Here is a 24,255-nt window from a genome sequence, read left to right as displayed (position 1 = left end):
TATGTTTTGAGAAAGTAATTTTGAAGTTTTGACAAATCTGATGAACACTATATTTCTTTTCTTAAGTTATCATGGTAAAAATTTCATATATATTTCATTTACCGTTAGATTGAGCCCAAACTTTAGTATGTAATTAATAAGACATATTAAGTCATCTTGACCGTTCAGATTTGTAATTTGATGCCTATACCTAGAGGAATTCGTTCCGCATTTTGAGTATAATTGAAAACCACTTAAAATTCTGTCCCTGAGTTACCTCGGTAAAACCTCAATATCTATCTATTTAACCGTTGGATCAACCTGAAATTTTAATATGTAGTTTCGAACACATAGTGAATTACTTTGACCGTTCAGATTTGAAATCAGAGTTATAGATTTAGAGATATTAATTTCGTATCTTCTCACGGATCTCAATATTGCTTAATTTCTGTTTTTGGACCATTTATAGAAAAATTATGAGTTCTACCTTAATAACTGTTGGATTGGACTAAAAAATTTACCACATAATCTAAGCATGTTGTTAATTAGTTTTGGTGTTAATATTATATGTTGTTGTTTTGAATCTGTCAATAAGAAATTTGTTAAAAACTAGTTGAGTAACACTTTGGCTAAGGAAAGACTTGGTACTTAAGTTGTCCATTGTGACACACCTCTCTTTCCTGGAAGTCTACTCGATATGTTTTTAACTTAAATCTTGTTGTACAGATTGAGTACTATTAAATTATTATGCAATATATTCAGTTTGTATGATTTCTGCGATGATTGGATTTTATTGGATTTGAATTTATGCATCTGAACATGGTTGTGAACTATAATGATGTGATTTATGTGGGAAGTATGTGGATGTATGAGATATGTTGGATTCACTGTGATAATATGATGGTATCTGGTTATTCATGTTTTGGGTTAAGTTTCAAAGTGACAGTATGGTTCATGGACGTAATTCCATGATCCTCAAGGAGAGGATACATGGTGGTGCCCTGGTAGTGTTTAGAATGAAAGTAGGAGCTTAGTTTTGGGGGTCATTCTGAAACTCCAATGGTCTTTCTTCTCATGTAGAGAGGATTGAACCATGTGGTGAGGAGTAGCAGGAGGTCCTAGTCTTGGGTGCTTCTAGTATGATCTAAGGTGAGTGATAACGGACTAACCTCGTGAGTGTGGTAGGGTGGGGGAGCCCAAGTTTCATAAGCCACCACGAGTGCAAGACCCGCCATAGCTTGACTATCATTCTAAGTCCGGACAAGTCGGTCTATAAAGCAACCAGTCTTGTGATGTCATTTTACCATGTTTGAGTGATTTTGACATATCGTGTGAGGTTGAATAACATGCTTTTTATGTTTAGTTCACCCCTACTTGTTTGTGTTTGTGTTTGGGTATGTGCGATGATCACCCACTTGGGTGGGAGCAGATGGCAAGGAGGATACTTTGGAAACAGTACTTGATGGGGACGACAACGCTGCAGCTTAGATTCGCTAGCTTTTATTAGCTAACTTTGAAGAACTTTTGTGCATTTAAACTTTTAAATTCTATGTAATTTCTAGGGGGAAACCCTAATACTCTAGTTTTCAATTCCATGCTATTCTAAGGATGATTGTAATCCTTAAATTACTCTTGACTGTTTTCCTATATTAATAAATGATGACGTCTTTATTATATATGCTTTCTATATATATTTTGGGACGTCACATTAATGGTATCAGAGCAGTTTCTGTCCTTAGGAAATCTTGTAGGGTATATGTGTGTGCCTTGCTTATGCTTGTGTACTCTTAATCATGTTCAAGCTGGGTGTTCTTGTGTGTTTGAGTTAGACTACGGGTCTTTCCTTTCTGTGTGAACAGAAGATGGCACCTATGATTCCTCCTCCTCCCCACAGGTCGATCCGTCCGACTCTAACCAAATGTTAAATGCGATGCTTCAGGCGTTACAACAACAAAATGCTGCACTGGTTCAGCAAAACACCATAGCCTTACAAAATCTGGAAGCCGCTAGGGTAGCTGCTGAGAATGCAAGAGTGTCATCTGAGAACACTCAAAGGCAACTCATAGAAGTGTTGACTAGTGACAGGACCACTCCAGGTGCTTTTTCCTCTGCTATTATTGTCCAAGAGTGGAGTCTGGAGAGCTTTCTCCAACATCATCGCTAGCTTTTATTAGCTAGCTTTGAAGAACTTTTGTGCGTTTAAAGTTTTAAATTCTATGTAATTTCTAGGAAGAAACCCTAATATAAGCTCCAATCATTCATTTTGGGGGAATGGATTCGGAACCTGTAAAAGAAAAAAAAAGAACTTGGAAGCAAATGGAAAGCATGAGTAGAAAAGAGGAGAATCTGGAACAAGAGAAAGAAGAAAGGTTTCAAGAGTGGTAATTCTGCGTTCCCGGAGTCGAGAGCTTCGACTTGAACCATTCGACACGTTCTATAGCTGGGTGAGGGTCTTTGAGCTGAGCAAAAAGGTTTCAAGGTAAGGGGAGCTAACTCAACTTAACTGTTTTACCATTGGATTTAGCTGAAAATTTAATATATGAATCCTAAGACCTATTTCTTCACTTTGACCGTTCGGATTTGAAATTTGAAGTCTGTACTTGGAGAAATAAATCTTACATGTTTGAGTAAATTAATTACCCCTGCAGTTCTGTTACTGAGTCCTCTCGGTAACATATAGATCCTGACCTATTTGACCCTTAGATCAACCTGAAAATTTTATATGTGATTCTTATGATATATTACCACACTTTGACCGTTCGGATTTGAAATTGGAAATCTATATTTTGAGAAATTAATTTTTAAGTTTTGAGAAATTTGATGAACACTATATTTCTGTTCTTAAGTTATCATGGTAAAAACTCCATATATATTTTATTTACCGTTAGATTGAGCCCAAACTTTAGTATGTGGTTCATAAGACATATTAAGTCATCTTTACCGTTCAGATTTGTAATTAAATGTCTATGCTTAGAGGAATTTGTTCCGCATTTTGAGTATAACCGAAAACCACTTAAAATTCTGCACCTGAGTTACCTCGGTAAAACCTCAATATCTATCTAGTTAACTGTTGGATCAACCTGAAATTTTAATATGTAGTGTCTAGCACATAGTGAATTAGTTTCACCGTTCGGATTTCAAATCAGAGTTAGAGATTTAGAGATATTAATTTGTATCTTCTCAGGAATCTCAATATTGCTTAATTTCTGTTTTGGACCATTTATACAAAAATTATGAGTTCTACCTTACTAACCGTTGGATTGGACTGAAAATTTTACCACATGATCTAAACATGTTGTTAATTAGTTTGATGGGTTCAGATATTTAATTAATGATATGAATGAAGAGTAATGTTTTTATGAAATAGGAAATTTATTTGAATTTATGCGTCTGAACATGATGTGATTGTTATGTACATTATGGAGCTTTGAACTGGTATGTCTATCCCTACACTCAAAGCATTGTTCATGCTCAAATAGAGAAGATCAATGTAAGTGGTGAGAGTAGAGGGAGGTCCTCGTCTATAGTCTTTGAATTTAGACATAGACAGGTTGGGGGATTTACCTTGCTAGTGTTGGGTAAGGCCAGCTGAACTATGCAAGTGCAAAGACGACCAATAGTTCGACAGTTATACAAATCTGGATGAGTCCACACCGTACTAGGAGAGGCTAGGCTCTGATACCACTTGTAACGTCCCGACAACTTACACCGTACTAGGAGAGGCTAGGCTCTGATACCACTTGTAACGTCCCGACAACTTACAGGGAATATTGACTGCCCCCACACATCACCACGAGGCTTTCCAATGTGCTTTGTCCTCACTCGCACACTTTCCGGGAAAACTTCCCAAAAGGTCACCCATCCTTAAATTACTCCAGGCTAAGCACGCTTAACCATGGAGTTCATATGGGTTAGGCTACCGAAAAGCAAATGCATTTGGTGATATGAGTAGCCAAATCAATCCCTTTAAGTTATCCTTCAACTGTATAGTTCCATACCTATACAGTCTCTAGATCCCTATCATTTCGGTGTATGTTCGATTCATCCATGTGTCCCTTCCACACGAAGCCTGCCAGGAGCCGCTCCTTGTCTGTGCCCCTTGCACTTCATGCCTCTTGCACCGGCGATCACTCCCCGCTCTCGTCAGTGCCCGGGTGTCACATGCTACCCATTAAACCACGACTCACACACTCACACGACTCATCCGGATTTGTATAACTATCGAACTATTGGTCGTCTTTGCACTTGCATAGTTCAGCTGGCCCTCCCAAACACTAGCAAGGTAAATCCCCCAACCTGTCTAGGTCTAAATTCAAAGACTATAAACGAGGACCTCCCTCTACTCTCACCACTTACATTGTTCTTCTCTATTTGAGCATGAACAATGCTTTGAGTGTAGGGATAGACATACCAATTCAAAGCTCCATACAGTTATACAGAGCAACAACACCCCACACAATCACTTTCAGTCATCTCTCCCTGAGATGTCTAATTCATACTCACATACATCATTATAGTTCACAACCACGTTATTTCCAACCACTCATACCTCATACATAATGTACATAACAATCTGTTAAACATACAACATTAATCATACATGCACATACTTCACACATAAATCACATCATACTATGCATTCCAAACATATACTTTCCACATAAATCACATCATTTTCAGACGCATAAATTCAAATCCAATATAATAAAATACAATCATTATAATTCATAATTTTTTGTATAAATGGTCCAAAAACAAAAATTAAACAATATTGAGATCCCTCAGAAGATACAAAATTAATATCCAATAATTTCAAATCTAAACGGTCAAACTAATTCCCTATGTGTTAGAAACTACATATTAAAATTTCAAGTTGATCCAACGGTTAAATAGATAGATATTGAAGATTTACCGAGGTAACTCAGGTGTAGAATTTTAAGTGGTTTTCGGTTATACTCAAAATGCGGAACGAATTCCTCTAAGCACAGATATCTAATTACAAATCGGAACGGTCAAGATGACTTAATATGTCTTATGAATTACATACTAAAGTTTGGGCTCAATCTAATGGTAAATGAAATATATATGAAATATTTACCATGATAACTTAAGAATAGTGTTCATGAGATTTTTCAAAACTTCAACATTACTTTCTCAAAACACAGACTTCCAATTACAAATCTGATCGGTCAAAGTGTAGTAATATGTCCTAAGAATCATATATCCAATTTTCAGGTTGACCCAACGGTCAAATAGGTCAGGATCTATATTTTACCGAGAGGACTAAGTAACAGAACTGCAGGGGTATTTAATTTACTCAAACTTGCAGGATTTATTTCTATAAGTACAGACTTCTAATTACAAATCCGAACGGTCAAAGTGTATTAATATATCTTAGGGATCATATATCAAATTTTCAGGTTGATCTAACGGTCAAATTAGTCAGGATCTATATTTTACCGAGAAGACTCAGTAACAGAACTGCAGGGGTATTTAATTTACTCAAACTTGCAGGATTTATTTCTCCAAGTACAAACTTCCAATTACAAACCCGAACGGTCAAAGTGTAGTAATATATCTTAGGGAGCATATTTCAAATTTTCAGGTTGATCTAACGGTTAAATAAGTCAAGATCTATATTTTACCGAGAGGACTCAGTAATAGAACTACAATTTCAACCCAAACAACATAGTCACACATAGATCAACACATGTATTGTTCATACAACCCATAGAAAAGGATCTAGCTCCCCTTACCTTGGTTTATACGCACAACACTTTAGAAAAGCCCCAAAACAGTAATCCTCGCTATGAACGCGAAACGTTCGATAGAGTTGAAGATCTCAACTCCGCGGACGCCTGGGTAGCACCAGAATTGAATTATTATGGTTCAAGGTGCTGGGAATCTACAGAGAAGTCAGAGGAAGAAGAAGAAACTTTCTAGAGAGAGGATGTGACTTTGAAGAAAAATCAGAGTTTTGGTAAAGTTGATATGGTTTATGCATTAATAAAGGAAAAAGTCTTCCCCCCCCTTAATTTAGTTTCTACAGATCCTTACATTCTCCCCAACACAAAAATTTTCGTCCTCGAAAATTAAACTTACTAGTGAATAGGTAAGGATATGACTCATAAGAACTCCATGGTTAAGCGTGCTTAGCGTGGAGTAATTTGGGCATGGGTGACCTTTTGGGAATTTTTCCCGAAAAGTGTGCGAGTGAGGACAAAACACACTGGAAAGCCTCGTGGTGATGTGTGGGGGCAGTCGATGGTCTCTGTAAGTTGCCGGGACGTTACAAAACAAATATATTTTATTTACCGTTAGATTGAGTTCAAACTTTAGTATGTAGTTCATAAGACATATTAAGTCATCTTGACCGTTTAGATTTGTAATTAGATGTCTGTGCTTAGAGGAATTTGTTCCGCATTTTGAGTATAACCGAAAACCACTTAAAATTTTGTCCCTGAGTTACCTCAGTAAAACCTCAATATCTATCTAGTTAACCGTTGGATCAACCGGAAATTTTAATATGTAGTTTCTAACACATAGTGAATTACTTTTACCGTTCGGATTTGAAATCGGAGTTACAGATTTAGAGATATTAATTTCGTATCTTCTCAGGAATCTCAATATTGCTTAATTTCTGTTTTTGACCATTTATACAAAAATTATGAGTTCTGCCTTATTAACCGTTGGATTGGACTGAAAATTTTACCACATGATCTAAACATGTTGTTAATTAGTTTGATGGGTTCAGATATTTAATTAATGATATGAGTGAAGAGTAATGTTTTTTTTCGAAATAGAAAATTTATTTGAATTTATGCGTCTGAACATGATGTGATTTATGTGGGAAGTATGTGAATGTATGATTAATGTTGTTTGCTTAACAGATTGTTATGTACATTTATGTATGAGGTTTGGGTGGTTGGAAAGAATATGAATGTGGACTGCAATGACGTAATTGAGTATGAAGTGGACATCTCAGGGTGAGATGATTGAAAGTGATGTGTGTGGTGTTGTTGTTGTTCTGTATAGCTGTATGGAGCTTTGAACTGGTATGTCTATCCCTACACTCAAAACATTGTTCATGCTCAAATAAAGAAGAACAATGTAAGTGGTGAGAGTAGAGGGAGATCCTCGTCTGTAGTCTTAGAGTTTAGACATAGACAGATGGGAGATTTACCTTGCATAGTGTTGGGAGTGCCAGCTGAACTATGCAAGTGCAAAGACGACCAATAGTTCGACAGTTATACAAATCCGGATGAGTCGTGTGAGTGTTTAAGTCATGGTTTAAAGGGTATGCTTTAATTGTTCTTCTATATGTGATTAAGCATGATGACATCGATTGATTGTACTATATGATTATTGCTTGTTTACCTAGCTCACCCTTGCTTCTGTGTTGTGTGCTGCTTGTGTATGTTTTCCTTTTGCGATGATCATCCACTTGGATGGGAGCAGAAATTGTTGAGGAGATACTTTTGGAGCAAGAACTAGAGGATACTGATGTTGCAGTGCAGTCTACTTAGGAATTTTCTATTTGAACGCTTGAAGTGTTGAATACTCTAAACTGTTGAAGTTTAAAATTCTGTCTTCATAATTTGGATGACTGTAATTTCGTACTTAATTGCAAGTCATACTCTAACTGTTCTCTTTATTTGGATGTTGACGTCTATATTATATGATTGTGGTTATATAATTGGGTTGTCACATTTGCAAAAAATCATTTATAAAACATGCACAATTACTTTGATACACTCAACAAACCTCATATAATAATTATGTCAGACACCCTCACACCATCATACAACAATCGCACCATAGATACTCATCCCATCATACTACAATTCCCAATAGACACTCATCCCACAATACCCAATAGACACTCATTCCACAATACCCAATAGACACTCATCCCACAATACTCAATAGACACTCATTCCACAATACTCAATAGACACTCATCCCACAATACTCAATAGACACTCATTCGGATGATACGTTGATGAGCGGTTACGGGAGGTTATGCACTTGTGATGACTTTTACTTCTTCTTACAAATACACTTCCAAAATACTTCATACCATCCATAAGGTTAGTCCTCAACACTATGTCCAAAACCGACACATAAACCAGTACCTCCTACCCTTCTCACCACATAATTCATCCTTCTCTACTTGAGACTGGATGATTATTAGAGTATCAGGATAACCTCCAACAACAGGACCCTCAACATCAACATATACACAAATACCATATCATTATAGAATCTCTCCACGAGACTCATACCATGCTCATATTCCTCAACTCATATTATACCATTACAAAATCTCCTCATAATACTCATATCATGTTCAAATGCGTAAATTCAAATCCAATATAATAAAATACAATCATCACATAAATCATACAAAATGAATATATCACAAAATAAATTAACAATACTAAAATATCACCATAAATGGTCACCGGAGAAGAATCAAATGTTTGACGAATCAAACTCACCATAAACGTCAGTACATATGACTAGTCAGAACTTACTGGATTTGACCAGGGCTGCTCTATGATCAGGGATGTACCAACTCCGGTTTTTAAGATTCCTCTATCCTACCATCACAATTATAATTCATAATTCCATATCTACCACAATAACATGAATTCATCAAAAATTTTCATTCCAACAAGATATATTGCACAATAATTTAACAGTACATAATCTGTTCAACAAGATTTAAGTTAAAAACTTGTCGAGTAGACTTCCAGGAAAGAGAGGTGTGTCACAATGGACAACTTAAGTACCAAGTCTTTCCTTAGCCAAAGTGTTCCTCAACTAGTTTTAACAAATTTCTTATTTACATATTCAAAACAACATATAATATTAACACAAAAATTCAATATAGATAGATATATAACAAGCACCTATGTTTTTCATTAAAAGTATTCACACAGAATTTCAAGACATGAATAGTAATAAAACAATACTAAATCATAATATAAAAGCTTAGAAAGGTTAGCTCCCCTACCTCTATTCCAGACTTAATCTCTTGTTCAGAATTTGTTTCCCCGAAAACCCTCTAGAACTTCTACTCTTCTTGCAATTAAAATTTTCTTCCTAACTCTTTCTTCTCTATTTCTCGAGATTTCTCACTTGATTCTTCCTCTCTTTGTGCAGAATAACCTCCCCTCTCATGACTATATAGAATTTTCCCTCTACCGTGTTCGGTCATTGACTGGCATTAGGTTTCTTTATGTGAATTCTTCTAAGTATGGTTCTTTAAATGTCTTGACGTGTCTACATTCATTGGTTCCGGCCTAGAGCCTTAGTACTTGACATGTTCTTTGGGGTGTTTGGTTTGAGCTCATGAGAGTCAGTTCATTTAACTGACTCATTTTGTAGGTAACGTTTGTTCTAGTCGTTCTTGTGACATATAGTTGTACTCGGTTTCTTTCTCAACCTGACAAGTAACCCTCTCGGTCTTATTCTATTCTGGAACGGGAGACTTCTCTATATTGTTCCAAGTGTTCGTCTTCGTTCTGAGTGAGGATTGAACGTTCGGTATCGGGTGTCCTTGAGAATACTTGAACAAAGATGGAATTTAACTGATTGGTAATGAAAGATGAATTTGAGAAGATTGATAATGAAAGATGAAGAAAATATGAGATGAATGAAATGTTGTGGATTTGAACGAGTGTTCCAGGAAGGAACGTATTAAAATTGTAAAGTATGACTGTGGGCATGCTAAGCTGGCTGTTCATCCTGATGTTTCGTGAGTACTCGTCGTCACGTAGAGGAGGGTAGGTCATGGTGAGAACGGCAGGAGGTCCTAGTCCTTAGGGGTACTCTGGACAGATAGGACTAACCTCGAGTGGCAGCTGTTGGGGGCATCCCAGTTACTACACCACCCAGGTTCACGAACGCCTGTAGCTATGCAGATTTCATACAGTCCGGACAGTCAGTCTAGTATTATGATTTATATGAAACGTATGATGAAATATATCTTGTGTGTTGATTGTGTGGAAATGTATGTTTATACGTGAATTAAATTACATAAGCTTACCCCGTGTTTTCTTGTCTTGTCTTGTTTTGTACATTCGTCTTGTCATTGCAATGATCATCCGTTGTGGATGTGAGCAGAAGGAGACGAGCTGCTGGAAGAGGCGTTGGAAGAAGAAAATCTAGTTGAGATTGAAGTCAAGACTGAACCGTAGGACGTTCGGTCGGTAGTCTAGTTATGGTAAGGTGGTCGTTCGATCACCTTTCCTTTTTGTTATATATGACCGTTCAGTATTTTATTTTGTAAATCATTCGGTGAGGTTTGCTCATTCTTTATAGTTTATGGTAACTCTTTTTGTAAGGCCGTTCGGCCGTAAGTGTACGTTCGACTTTTAGTACAAAGACTGATCTGAATTATTAATTAATGTGATTATATTATTATATAGTTTTTGACTGTATTTTTGGAATGTTACATATTTACATAAGAGTTTAATATTATTTACCTAATAATGACATAATAATAGTATTTATATAAAGGTTTAATATAAAATAGAATATGTACAAAAGTATTTTTAAAGTAAAATTAAGTATTATTTACATAATATATTTACCTAAGTATTAAAAAAATAAAATGAAATAAAATAAAATTATCTACATGAAAAAATAAAAACTATAAAATAATAACAGTGACATTTACATAATTATTTTTTAAAGAAAAATCTAAAATAGAGAATAAATTAAAACTATGCCGTAATCATTAAAAGGTACTAAATATCAAAGAAACACTACAACCAATTTTTGGCTAATTTTATAATCTTATATTTTTATTCTTCATTTTATGTTTAAGAAAAACAAAACAATAAATCTCAAGAATTATATTTTATAATTTTATAATTTGTATTATTTTTCTTATTGAAGAAAACAAATTTAAGAACAATAACAGTTTAAAACCGTTTTTTTTATAATTTTAAAAAACAATGCTCAATAAAACAAATCACAAACAATGCTCAACACAACCAACAAATCAAAAACTTTATTTATTTATTTACAACAAAGGATGCTTATTTTTATTGTAGAAAAGAGTATAGAATTAGTATATACAAAGAAACCTACCAAAAACAAAACTAAAGGAAGTAAAACAGAACAAGGAGAAAAGAAAATGGCTGAACCCAATTTCCTTCTAAAAAGGAAACAGGACGCTTTCATTCCAGAAATGAAAATAGGCTGAAACCCTAAATCAATTCTCCACTATTTTTAATTTTTTTCGGATTTGAAAACGAGCCTAAGCCCATGCCATTTCAAGGTATTCCTCTCAAGCAAAAACAGGGAAAAGAAAGCTACCCCAACCTTTCTTTTCTTAGCTAGCCGCGCAGGGGAAGGATCCTCCTCTTTAGCAACAAGATTCACGCCCAGAGAAAGGTTCATCCGAAGCAACCCTGCCATTAGCGCGCCAAAGGTTGTCCTTCCTATCCCGATGACAGTGTTCGCGGTTGTGAAGCCAACGTGGACCTTCCGGCAGCGAGGGTGGCGAGAACGACGATGTTGTGCCAGTAGGGTCCAGCTCTGAGTGTAGATGCCTCACTCGGTTCCCATGGTTCTGGAACCAACAGTAAACGTTGTATTCCCCAGCTTCTCCGTAAGCCCTGAGTCGTGCGGTGATCTCACAAATTTGAGTCCGACTAAGGTGAGAGACTCCATAGTTGAAGATGTTTGTCATGATCTTGACCTGGTCCTCGGTCGGCTGCCATCGTTGACACACTGGCTTTTCCCCGATCTCCGATTTCTCAAGCCTTTTGTTGTTCATTCTCGTCTAATATAAAAACAAAGAAAAAAACAAAAAAAAATAACTGTTTAGCGTAGGCCAACGATTAGCCGATTCGATGTGGGTTGTAGGTCAAGTTGGTTTGTCGCACAATGAATGACTAATCGAGTTAGTCAAACCAAAATTCAAGATAAGTCACACGTATCAAAGTTTGAGACGAGTTGGCACACATATATCAAAGTTTGAGACGAGTTCGCAATGACTAAAGGGTGAGATAAATTGACTTGACAAAGTCTGCGTTTAATTGATCCATGACAAAGTTTGTGTTTAGTTAACTCAACCTATGATCAAACTCATTTAGTCTAGATCAAAGGTTTAGTTAATCTTAGATACAAATTGAGACAAGTTAATCCTTGCTAAAGTTATAAATAAGTTAGTATTGTATAAATGTTGAAACAAGTTGATATAGGTCAAAAGTCGAGACCAGTTAGGTGGATTGAAGATTAGAATGAATTGATCAAGTCAAATATCAAAACGAATAATTCTGAGTTAAAAATCAAGATGAGTTAATCCATGTCGAAAATCAGACTAAATCAATTTGAATTAAAATATAAAATTTAGTTTTTCAAAAATTCAAAAAATAGAATTTTGGCTTAAAAGAGAAATTGAATTGTTGTATAAAAAAATTGAAATATAAACTATTACAATGAAAATAATTCAATTGTGAATAATTAAAAAATATCATATGTTTCAATTTTGTAGAATGACTAAAATTATTTATCCAAACAATGTCAATGGACTTTTAATTTCTCCCTCCTTATTTTATTTCTCACTATTTTTACCCCTTAGTTTATCTAGATTTCTTTGTTATTGACAAAAACAAATTTAGTTAATAGAGATAATCAATTACTCCAACCCATATCCAAAAGAAGAAAAAGATAAATATATATCACTATACTGTCCTCTACTCTATCCAAGAAATATACTGATTCGGGTTTTCTGAGAGCTGTCAAAATGGGTCACAACCCGTGAGCTAACCCAACCCACCACGAGTTTGGACCGGGTTGGATTTGAAAAAATTGTATTTTTTTATGCGGGTCAAATTTCAACCCGGCTCATTTAAACCCGACTCATTTAAATTCGGCTCATTTAAACCCAGCTCATGCGGGTTGAATCCGTGGTGGGCCGGATTGGCTCACCAACTAATTTTATTTTATTAAAATTTAATTTTAATTTTATAAAAAAATATTTATTATTATTTTTTGTTTGAAAAAATTATTTAAATTCTTTATTTTCAAAATTAATTAAACCCTCGTGTTGTTGGGAGTGAAATTTGTTTAGATTTGAATTATATTTATTTAAAAAGATTGTAATTAAGTGAGTCAGTGAGCCAACCCATTTACCTACCAACCCGTAGTGGGTCAGATAACCCGTTTTGACCGCTCTAGGTAAATTTACCTGATTTTCTTTTTCTATCAATCCTTTAGTATATACCTACGTATACTTTTTCCCACATACCCAGCATACTAGTAGTTTGCTTTGTTGAGATTATTTTTACTTGATGTCAACATATCCTCCAATTTGGGTGATCATGTACAAAAACACATAACAACAATACATGTTTCTATATTTCTATATAAAAAAATATAATTACAGCATTATATAATCAGTTTCAGAACAAAATGGCAAGAAAGCATCTTGGTTTATCTAGACTTAACATACCTAATTTAGAAAAGAAAATTAAAATAATTTTCTAATTTCTCTATAATTACCAATCAAAACAGTAAATTATTTTACACATATTTATTTATTTTCAACTGTTTTGAATTCTTCTTCGGCACTCATCAAATACTTACTATTTTTAATGATGGTATGAATATAAAACGTTATTTCTATCCTGATTGACTTACCATAATATTGATACTGATTATCACTAAAATATAATTTGATTTACATAATTTTATAGAATAAAATGATAAAGACATGGTTTATTTTTAAAATTGTACAAAATATTTTAAACTCTTGTAAATACACAATTCTTTTCAAATATTATTACATCATATATTACCCGTAATAGTAAATTATTTAAAGATCTTGAATTTTCATCTTCTACGTGTTGTTTAGAAAATAATTTGAATTTAACATGATAACTTATGACAGTAGAAGTATGTTGAATATTAAATATTAATGTTACTTTGGAATATAAAGATTTGTAGTATCTCAGATAAAGTTATGAAAATATTCATTTATTAGTACATTTATCTACTTTGTTCCAAGTGAATACACCTAAACTCCATTTAGAAATAATTGGATGCATAATTACACTCAGAAGATAAATTATAAACTTGACACTTCCATTAATCTGTGTCACTATTCAATGTCCCCTGACCAGCAGGGAAGCAGAAAAATGGTCCATTTTTTCATTTTATACATACATACATTCACACACACATACACACACACATATATATATATATATATATATATATATAATAACTCTAAGATTTTTTTTATGAACCTTATAAATGATGCAGTTGTGTGTGGCCAATTTCATGCCCAGGGAGAAAAGTAGGGTACTGGAAGGAATAATTGTTTGAATTGATTTGTGGGTCTCCATTTAGATGATTATATAACCTATTTCAATTCATCATAACACTAGACAACTTTGCAGTTAGCCATTAATATTGATCAAAGGCCCATCATATACATGTCTGTCTGAAACCAGATTAATTTATCTGAATATTTACAAAGTCAAGATATTTTATGCGTATATAAATCTATTTTTATCTTTTATTTTATGTTTGTATCTTAATAGAAAAACACACTTCGATCGTTTTTTTTATATCAGTATGTGATTTGAGATAACATGATTACTCTGTAAACTGAATAGTAAATTGTTATATTAGATATTGAAGGTTATTGTGTTATTTTCATAGATGTTAGTTTGCCTTAAATCAGAGAATGGAACAATATTATTAGCAATAAGATGAATTAGCATATAAATGATGAAATCCTTCTAAGATCGGTGATGAGAAATAATGAGACTATGTGTTGACAGCTGGTTGAATATCATTCACTAAGTATACATGAACATATGTCTCAATGGTTTAGTTTTGGTGCCTTTCAATGTGACTCTCTGTGTCATGATCTTTGATGGCCCAAAAAAGTTATGATACTCATTGATGTATATCTTCATATATGTAACACTTGATTATCTAGTTAATTGGCCACTGAGGTTTTGTTACTTATTATGGTCCATGATTAATTGCGTGTTATATAATACGAAGGTGACAAGTGAATGAGTGATTGATCATTTGAGATGGAAGAAATTGTTAAACAAAAAATCTGGATTAGTGAATAAATATTGATCTTAAGACCTCCTAACCACAAATACATCTTATCTTATTTTATAGTCAATCATCTCAATCAATTATGTTTTTATGATCTTTCATTTATTTGAGACACTTTCAATATATATATTTCTTTAAGTCAATTATCAACATTTATCATGTTTTTAGAAGATGTTCACAAATAATATACACTATCAACGAGATATGAACCTAAACTATAAATAAAATATTGACACAAACTTCCATGCAAAATTTTAAAGTTTAATTTCGAAAAAAAAACTTTTAATAGGAAGACTTGATTAAGCCAATCACCAGCATTGACAGTTGGTTTTAATACTATTAATGGTATTTCGAAAGAGATGGTCTTTAAAGAGAAAATCATTGAAGAAATACAACATCAATAAAATGTAAACATAACTTACTATAAGGGATTGATACCGATTTCAACCAAAAAAAACCTTAAAATAATGAATTTATGACTTTTCGTTCTATGTAATACTTAATTTTCTCATTTTTACATTTTCATTTAATATAAAACTTAAAATAATATTTAGATTTTCAGAAAACTGACTTTTACAAATGTTAAATATAAGACTAAATATCTAAAAAATAAAATTGGTAAACACTTATATGTTACCATTTGATTTTATTTATGAACGATGGAACAATACGTTAGAGTGAGCCTACCCTGAGAAGATGACAGCTAGGTGAAGTAGCAAAACCGGTAGTGGGAGGTATCGCATTTATTTTCATTTGAATAGGTAATTTGTTGTCTAATTTATGCAGTTAAAACGAAGCTCAACAATTTTATAACAGATATTAAGTGTAATTTTTGTTGATGTTTCAAAGTGATTGAAACAATTAATATACATAATTCCTTCAACTATTCATAATTAGATTGTTTAACAACCAAGTTTATGTAGGTAATGTAAGTGATTTTGTTTTATTGTGGCATAAAAAAACGAAAGCTTCGCAATCATGGGAGTTTAAAGATATTGTTGCATAAAAGTAACTTTTTTAAAAATTTAATCATAGCCAGGATAATAATATACTTCAGTTTTTTTAAAACCAAAGTTTATGATTATGCAAATAATTTTAATAATGTCCCTGTGTTTTAAATGATTTAATTTTTCTTAACACCAAGCTTATTAGATGATTTTGAATGCGTTTTCATCATTAATGATTTTTTCTTAAAAAAATATTTATTAATGGTTGTGTTAAAATATGTTAAAAACACTAATTAAATATCATAATATGATATGATTTTTTTTTTCACTTAGTATCTTGTGGAATTAAATGAGATGACTAAAAAAAAGGAAGGATGTTTTGAAAAAAAAAATAATTTATTGGATAATTGAAGAAAACTTAAAAAATATAATATGTACATTTTATATTATCTATTAAAGTGAGAATGCAAAGTAGAATGTAGAGATTACAAGTTTAACTATATTTTTTTAAGTAAACTTTTATCTATATTCTCATATATAATTAATATAAAAGTTTTGTTTTATTTTTCTCTTCCTACCAACATCTCACATGTATATTTTACACCTTATACGATATTATTCTCAAATATTCATTAAATAATAAAAGAACACAAGGAGGAAAGTATGATATCACCTGTCAAAAAATAAAAATGATTTTTTGACACATCTAAATTTTTACATTCATTTGACACTATCCTTACTTACTTTTTCTTCTTTTTTTTCTTGAAAAAATATAAAATTTTACTCTTTTATGACCATTTTACCCTTATATCCTGTGTCAAAAAATGTAAAAGTGTGTCATAATACAATTCTTCCTAAAAAAATCACATTATAAGTATTACCGCAAATAAAATCCGTTATGAATAATAAATAGATACTTCAAATGAAAACTTGTATATAACAAGTAAGAAATAATTTAATAACTACTTATAAATGAGTTGGATAGGTGTATTGTACCATATGTATCCATTGTCCCTAAAAAAATAAAAATAAAAATAAAATTTAATTTACATTATATTAAGTTAAATTTAATTACAATTAAATTTTATTTTATATTTTATTAAGTTAAATTTAATTAAAATTAAAATCTAATTTATATTTAATTTAATTTATATTATATTTTTTACTTTCCTTTTTTTTAAATTTTATTTAAATTTCATTTTAAGAATTTATAAATTATTATTTTTTAAATATCTGCAAGTATCTATGAATAAAATATATGGATATCTTTTAAATGAATATCAACAAGGTTATAAGTTGAGTTTTCTAGTACGGATTAGGTAGCATGTAAACATGATCTGTGTCTAATCCAACTCTTTGTCATCTTTAATCAAAACTATTTGAATTCTATAAATTGTGATATTTTCATGTAAAAAAAATTCATAAATAAAATATAATAAAAAGGAGCATAAATAATTAAATATGTCCTCCACAAACTATTTAATGAAATAAAATCGAAGTTTGTGTTTCATCGAGTTCAATGGATCATTTGAATGAAATCATACAACAACACAAAATGTGTATGTAATATAAGAAAATATAAATTAGAAATATGAGTAAACTTTGTAAATATTAAACAATAATTAAGAGAGATAATGAAAAGTTTGGGTGATAAAAAATTAAGGTTTTCTAACTCATAAATCTAAAGATTAATTTCTCATATTAGTAATAACGTAATAAAGTGTGAGTATTTTAATAATTTAAAATAATAATAAATATAAAGAAAACAATAAATATAAAAATTGACATAATGATAAAATAAGACAACTATATACATGTTTAATCCTTATTATCATATTCATTTAAAAAAATTAAATATTATCTATATTCATGTATAAACTCGGCCAACATGAAAATTTCTCGTTAATGTTAAAAGAAATCCCGACAATACCAATAAAAATAAGATTGTTTGTCATCTTTAATGATCACAGGATGAACATTAGAATGAAGAAAAGTAGACTCATGAAAAGCCATAGAAATTCTTGTGGAGTCTCAATTGTTACAAGGCAATGATTTTCAATTTCCAAGTGAGTCGAATGACATTTTTTAGTTTTGGGAAAGGTACACATCAATAGGAAAACCTGTAGATTTTAGTTTTCTATTAAAACTTTTTGAGTATATTTAATAGTAGGTGTTGTATTATATGTTGGTGTTGACAGTTGGTTGTAAGTATAAATTTTGACAATTTGTTCGTTTGTTGGTTTGTGTTGCACAATCAAATATTGTTGCAACTTTATATGTAAGCTATGTCCCACGAATATTGTTAGACTTATACAAACTTTTTCAAGTATGGTGGCATTTGCATAATTTTATTTAAATTCATTTGCAAATCTATTATTCCGTAAGAAAATCAATCTCTTTTCAAAAGGAAAAAGACAATAGGAGAAACCATGTGAATGACATTCAAATGATCATTGTTTATAAACTGTAATGACATATAAATCTTTTCACACATAACTATGCCATACTTCCCAATCATAGTTGTTTCCTCCTTTCTAAACATTCACTTCCAAGATCATTAAATTTTTAAAGTAAAGCTACTTATCATTTCTTCTAGACTAATTGCTTTAAGTATGGTTTCAATAATTAACTCATTCAAATTTAACATAATAGCACTCAACTAATTATTACATTCATATTAATAATGGATAACACTACTTTGTAATTCATACTACCTAGATCCACACCACTCAATTTTAATCATATTTCGAAACAACTTGTATATTATAAACATGAACCTCTCATTGACCAAAGTGAATATTATTTCCATGCAACTTGCTAAGTTATCTAATATCAGACATTTCCATAAACACAGATTTCCAAACAGTTAACCAGAAACGAAGAAATAAAGTTTTTGTACGACTGGGTATATTTATAACACATTATTGCTGACAGTAAATTATTGGCTTACTTTACACTTTTACAGCTCCCAAAATTAATTTCTAACTGCTTCACATAAATCCATGATACAATCTAGTTAAGGTTTTCACTGATAAATATTATTTCATAAATAAGAAATATTGTTTCACTGATATGTATATGTGTGTCTATATATATATATATATATTCTTTGAATTTTACCGCGCATGATTTGAAGGGCAAATGTGGTAGTTTGAAAAGGGACAGAAGAAGAGAACTAATATTATAAAGGGTGGAAAAAACAACAAAGTCAGACAACCGAACACAACACAGCACAAACACAAACACAAAAATCTGAAGTGCTCAACCACATCAACAAAGTCCATCAAATCGGCCAAAAACATCACCATAAAATACGGACCAAGCTACTCAAACTGAGTTTCTTGACCCACTCTTGTCTCTGTTTCATCCCCTTCCACTCCCACTTTCACTCTTTCCCAACTTTTCAATTTTGGGCCTTCATTCCTATTTTCTCTTTCTCTCTTCAACTTCTTATTCAGTTCCCTTTTTCTTCAAGGTATTTTTTTTGTCCTCTTGCCTTATTTAGTTTTGCATCGATGTTGTTAAATATTCCAGTTTTCACACGCATGTTGGTGTCACGAGCTTGTTAGATCTGATTCATTGCAGTATGAGCGACGGCGGTGGAAAGTCTGTGAATCTCCACACCCAGTAACGGTTTTGCGCGGCATGAAGCAGATGGAGAAGTGGGGTTCTCTTTGAGAGAGTTTACGAGGTGAGGGCACGATAAAGATTCAATTTTTAGGGGTGGTGGGGGCTGTTTTTGCATGCGGGAATGGAAACGAGGATGAAGAAGTACAACCGACAAGTGAGTCCGGAGAGGGCAAAAGTGTGGACTGAGAAGTCCCCAAAATACCACCAGAGTTTGAAGGTGCCCGTGATTTACTATCTTTGTCGAAACAGGCAGCTCGAGCACCCTCATTTCATGGAGGTCCCTCTTTCTTCACCGGACGGGCTATACCTGAGAGGTAGAATGAGTAATGGGAGGACATAATCTTGGTTTTCCTCATTGGGGTGGGGTGTTGTCTCTGTTGTTTTACTTTGTTGGTTGTGGATTTTGACGGCTGTTTCTTCTGCAGACGTGATTGATAGACTTAATGCGTTGAGAGGTAGAGGTATGGCTTCCTTGTACTCATGGTCTTGCAAGAGGTGAGCAAGTTCTTGCATTTTCTATGTTCATGTTTTCAATTTTTATGTCGAGGGAAAAAGAAAACATCACTGGTTTTGTGCCTCTGACATTTTAGAGAAGTCAAGGCTACATTAAATTTGCAATTTAAGATATTTAACTTTGGGTTATTTTTTCATCACTGGTATATGTTCTTCTTGAAATTCAGAAGCTACAAGCATGGATTTGTGTGGCATGATCTATGTGAAGATGATATAATTCTTCCAGCTCATGGAAATGAATATGTTCTAAAAGGTTCTGAGCTCTTTGATGAATCAAATTCAGGTAAATATCTTCCACAGGTAAGAAATTGTTAGGTCCTAAATGATACAGAGTTCCTGCAACCTTAGTCAATGGATTTTACTTCGCAGATCGTTTCAGTCCTGTCAATAATGTTCAAATACAAAGCGTGAAGCTGTTGCCGGGGCCAACTTCTTCTAGGAGCCATGATGAAGCCTCATCCTCTTCGAGCATGAACGGGAAAGAGACAAGAATCTCCCAAGACGACGAGCTTTCCCAAGAACAACAATCTGGTTCCTCTGATGTTTCTCCAGAGGCTAGAGCTGAAAAGGGTGATGCTCTAAGCCTGGCATTGACAGAATACAAAATTTATAAAACTGAAGGACTTGCTGATGCTTCAACTCAGACTGAAGAAAGATTCAGCAGATCCAGGGGTCAGAAAACTTGTACTAGGGGTGTATCAACGGAGGATGGATCATTGGAATCTGAATGCCATGAAATATGTCAAGTTGAAGAAGATCCACAAGTGAAAGATACTCCACAAATCTGCAGGGATACCGTTTCTCCTCCCTCAACTTCAAGTTCCTCGTCTTTTGTGGGGAAGGCTGAAACTTTGGAATCTCTGATTAGAGCTGATGCTAGTAAAGTAAACAGCTTTAGGATTCTGGAGGAGGAGAGCATTCGGGAACCGACCAACACGAGGTTGAAAGCTTCAAATTTGCTAATGCAACTGATCTCGTGTGGCTCAATATCAGTGAAAAACCACAGTTTTGGACTTATTCCTTCATACAAGCCCAGGTTTTCCAGCTCAAAATTTCCTTCCCCACTGTTCTCAACTTCTTTTGTGTTGGGGGAGTTAGATTGCTTAGCTGAGAATCCAAAGTTGATGAGTCTCAGATTAGAAGACAAAGAATACTTTAGTGGAAGCTTAGTTGAGACTAAACTGAAGGAAGGAAATGGACTTAATGTTCTGAAACGCTCTTCTTCCTACAGTGATGAGAGGTAACTTTTGCTTTTAAAATTTCACTAGCAACATCATAATTAGCATGGTGAAGAGTTGCACTTGCTTCTTAATTATGCTAGAAAAGACTAGTCATTTCCTAATACTTATTCAAAGCTGAGAAAATAGTATATGGGTCGCTTCTCGTCTGATCCTTGATGTGGTAATGTAATAGGAATAATAATTGAGATATTGTAATTCTTTAGATTATTGTCAGATTAGACTGAAAAGCCAGACAAGTTATGCTGTGGTCCAAAGGTGATAATGCTTCAATCTGGTCATACAAGGCTAATTGAGTTTCTTTCAAATCTGAATTTCTTCTCCTGTTGCTTTAAGTTCTCTCTCTTGCATTAAATGCATGAGTCTATCTCTCGGCATTTTTCTATTAAAAAAAATTTACCATCTTAATTACCCTTGGCCATGTCATTGTTCAATAAAATGGTTTCAAAATCTGTTTTCTTATGTTTTGGTTTATCGGTGTTTGAAGCTAATGATTTCATACAATACAAGTACTTTCACATGCATGTTTGTATCTCTATTTCTGATTGTATGAGATGTCTCATGGAAATGAAGGCTTCAAAGGTCCAAACAGAAAGTCTTTCATTGCTGCTTTATGATGCTAGTATGTGATATGAAAAGTGGAATAATTGAATACAAAAAAGCTGGATTGAGAATCTGTGGAGTAAGAAAGAGAGACACATTTATCATATGTTATTGGGAACATCATTACTACTTGTTCTCTTTCTATGTTATGAAATAAGAACCTTTGTATATTTATCTTCGAACATGCCACTAAATCTGATAGGGACGTGTTAATTGTCACATTGTGGCCTATGATGTTTTACAAAATGAACTCACAAATGTGCAGGACATTTAAAGAACAGAAACCACAAGAAGACAAAGAGGAATCATCATCCTCAGGACATTCAAAATGCATTCCACGGTCAATTAAGGCTTCATTGTCCAAGCATCCCCGAAGTGAATCCATGAGATCCCCTGTTTCTGATGGACCACGCCACTCATCAGACAGAATTGATGGCTCTGGCATATCCTCAGTGACATCTAATGGTAGCAGCAAAAGAATCACAGAACCTCTTTCAGGGAAAAAACAATCAAAGAGGATAGATTCATTTAAGGAAGAGGAGGAAGTGATCAAAATTGAAGAAAGTTAAGTGTTGACTCCATTTATTTCTTAAGGCTCCTATAAAACTATCATTATGTTCTTACACCTTTCAGCAACATTAACTGAAACAATTGGTGTTTCCTCAACAGGCTTGCTTCAGGAGCTCGGGTTATAATCCAATCCAAACCATTTTCAGACACAGCATCTAGCAGCAGTTGAAAAATTGAAGTTTCAGAACCTAGACAACAGAAAAAACTGCTTTAGTTTGAATTCAACATGGTTTTGTATATATATCTTGGTGGGTCCACGTGACATTTTCCTAAGCTTACAAGTAAAATTATTTTGACAATTGACTCAATGCAAATGGAGCAGGTGTGGTCCCAGTGGTCCATTACCTTCAATATCTTTTGTGCTGGATAGAGAAGGACTACGATTCTGATATGAAGTGATTGCACATTCTGCTGTAACTCCTGATACAATATCTTCCTTTTGCACCCTTCCTTTTCCTTGCTTCAAATTATTGATTACTGCATACTACCTAGCTTTCACCTTCAAGGGCAACAGGTGCAGAAAAAAAAATTAGTGCAGGTCGTTTTCAAAACCCTTCTCTTGGCATTGGAGCTGATGTCAATTGTCAAGAATGTGACTTGATTTTGACATTGGATGCCTTCTACTTAACATCAAAATGTAACATATCCTAGATGACCAGATTTAATTCTCAAAGCTAGAAAAAGTTGGTGAAAAGCTAATTTTATGAACCCTTTTAAAAGGGGTGCTTCAAGTCATGAATTTTAAAAGCTGGGTTGATTTTAATGATTATATATTGCTGTTTCCATATTGGCACACTACACGATTCATTGACCTTGCAGAAAGCATCAATTGAAACGACAGTAAGAATCTCACGGTAGACAAATTTGTTCCAAAAATGTATGGGCTACATGAATAGATTGACATTTTAAGACTACTTTATTATAAGGATTTAGAAGGTGAGTTTCCATGGCTCTGTTTCATGGGTCCTTACTCTTGTGTCTTTAGCTTCAAACTTGAGGAAGACAAGCATAAAGGTGTTGTCCAAAAGCCTTTTGTCTGGAAAGCTAAAATCAGGCTTAGTCCTTTCATGCTTTTGTCTGGCTATTGAGATCTTGACTGACCCATAAAATCATTACCTAAGCAATTCACATATCTTTGGTTTTACTCAAGGCACAAGACATGTAGGCCACTATGCTTATCTAGTAATCTTTGATTTGTAATCTTACCTTTTTTCTTTCTCTCTCGTTATACTCTCTGGGTTTTTTGGATTTTTGCTTATTGTGGTGGTTCTAGTATATAACATAGCAATGAATTTATATGGGAAATTATGATATCAGTGAACCTTTCAACATTTTTAGCTTTAGTCTCTCTAAAGATAACCCAATTGTTATCATATATCAATAATTCAAATTTTTTTTATGTTTTATACTCAATATAATACAAATCTTGTTGGTTCATAAGTATGTATTTACCGAATCCCATTGATTAATATGAAGATCCCCCACAATTATGTAAGAAGACACATGTTATCGTCCAAAAAAGATGAAATTGTTGGGTTTTGAGGGAAGAGAAAATGAATTTGAAAAAAATGCACAATTCCATTTATGCCCTTTACTACTCAGCAAGCTACTTTGTTGTTTTTCTAACTATGTCCACCCTCAAAGTTTGTCACAGAAATGAATAAAAGCTCGGA

At 33.3% G+C, this 24,255-nt stretch overlaps 1 protein-coding gene and 1 long non-coding RNA gene across 4 annotated transcripts in view; both read left to right on the top strand.

Annotated features, from left to right (window-relative positions):
* The window catches only part of LOC148201712 (uncharacterized), a 46,568-nt gene extending 36,154 nt beyond the window's left edge, over positions 1-10,414 (top strand). The window contains exon 3 of one of the 3 annotated variants that reach the window (XR_015784706.1): positions 10,111-10,414. This is a non-coding gene — a long non-coding RNA (uncharacterized LOC148201712). Of the gene's footprint in view, positions 1-1,408; positions 1,700-7,437; positions 7,634-10,110 lie in introns of those variants that run through there. The other 2 variants (XR_015784702.1, XR_015784708.1) reach the window with 2 other exon arrangements.
* Positions 10,415-19,235: 8,821 nt separating this feature from the next.
* On the top strand, positions 19,236-23,367 carry LOC124833788 (protein SOSEKI 3-like). The gene is made up of 7 exons (XM_088108453.1): positions 19,236-19,503; positions 19,598-19,972; positions 20,084-20,153; positions 20,339-20,454; positions 20,541-21,411; positions 22,278-22,577; positions 22,682-23,367. Exons 2-7 carry the CDS (start codon positions 19,780-19,782, stop codon positions 22,749-22,751), a joined length of 1,620 nt encoding a protein of 539 aa, XP_087964579.1. The 5' UTR covers positions 19,236-19,503; positions 19,598-19,779; the 3' UTR covers positions 22,752-23,367.
* The last annotated feature ends 888 nt before the right edge of the window (positions 23,368-24,255 follow it).

The sequence above is a fragment of the Vigna umbellata genome, chromosome 3 (genome assembly GCF_029865625.1).
Source record: "Vigna umbellata cultivar VRB3 chromosome 3, Vumbellata_1.0, whole genome shotgun sequence".
Lineage (NCBI taxonomy): Eukaryota > Viridiplantae > Streptophyta > Magnoliopsida > Fabales > Fabaceae > Vigna > Vigna umbellata.
This window is presented reverse-complemented; position numbering and strand designations above follow the sequence as displayed.

What these genes read in the sequence shown, in the direction of transcription:
- LOC124833788 (XM_088108453.1), top strand. Translation starts at nt 19,780, where the DNA reads ATGGAAACGAGGATGAAGAAGTACAACCGACAAGTGAGTCCGGAGAGG. An exon ending in GGACGGGCTATACCTGAGAG is followed by an intron (nt 19,973 to 20,083) that starts GTAGAATGAGTA and finishes TTTCTTCTGCAG; the next exon opens with ACGTGATTGATAGACTTAAT. An exon ending in GTGATCAAAATTGAAGAAAG is followed by an intron (nt 22,578 to 22,681) that starts TTAAGTGTTGAC and finishes TTTCCTCAACAG; the next exon opens with GCTTGCTTCAGGAGCTCGGG.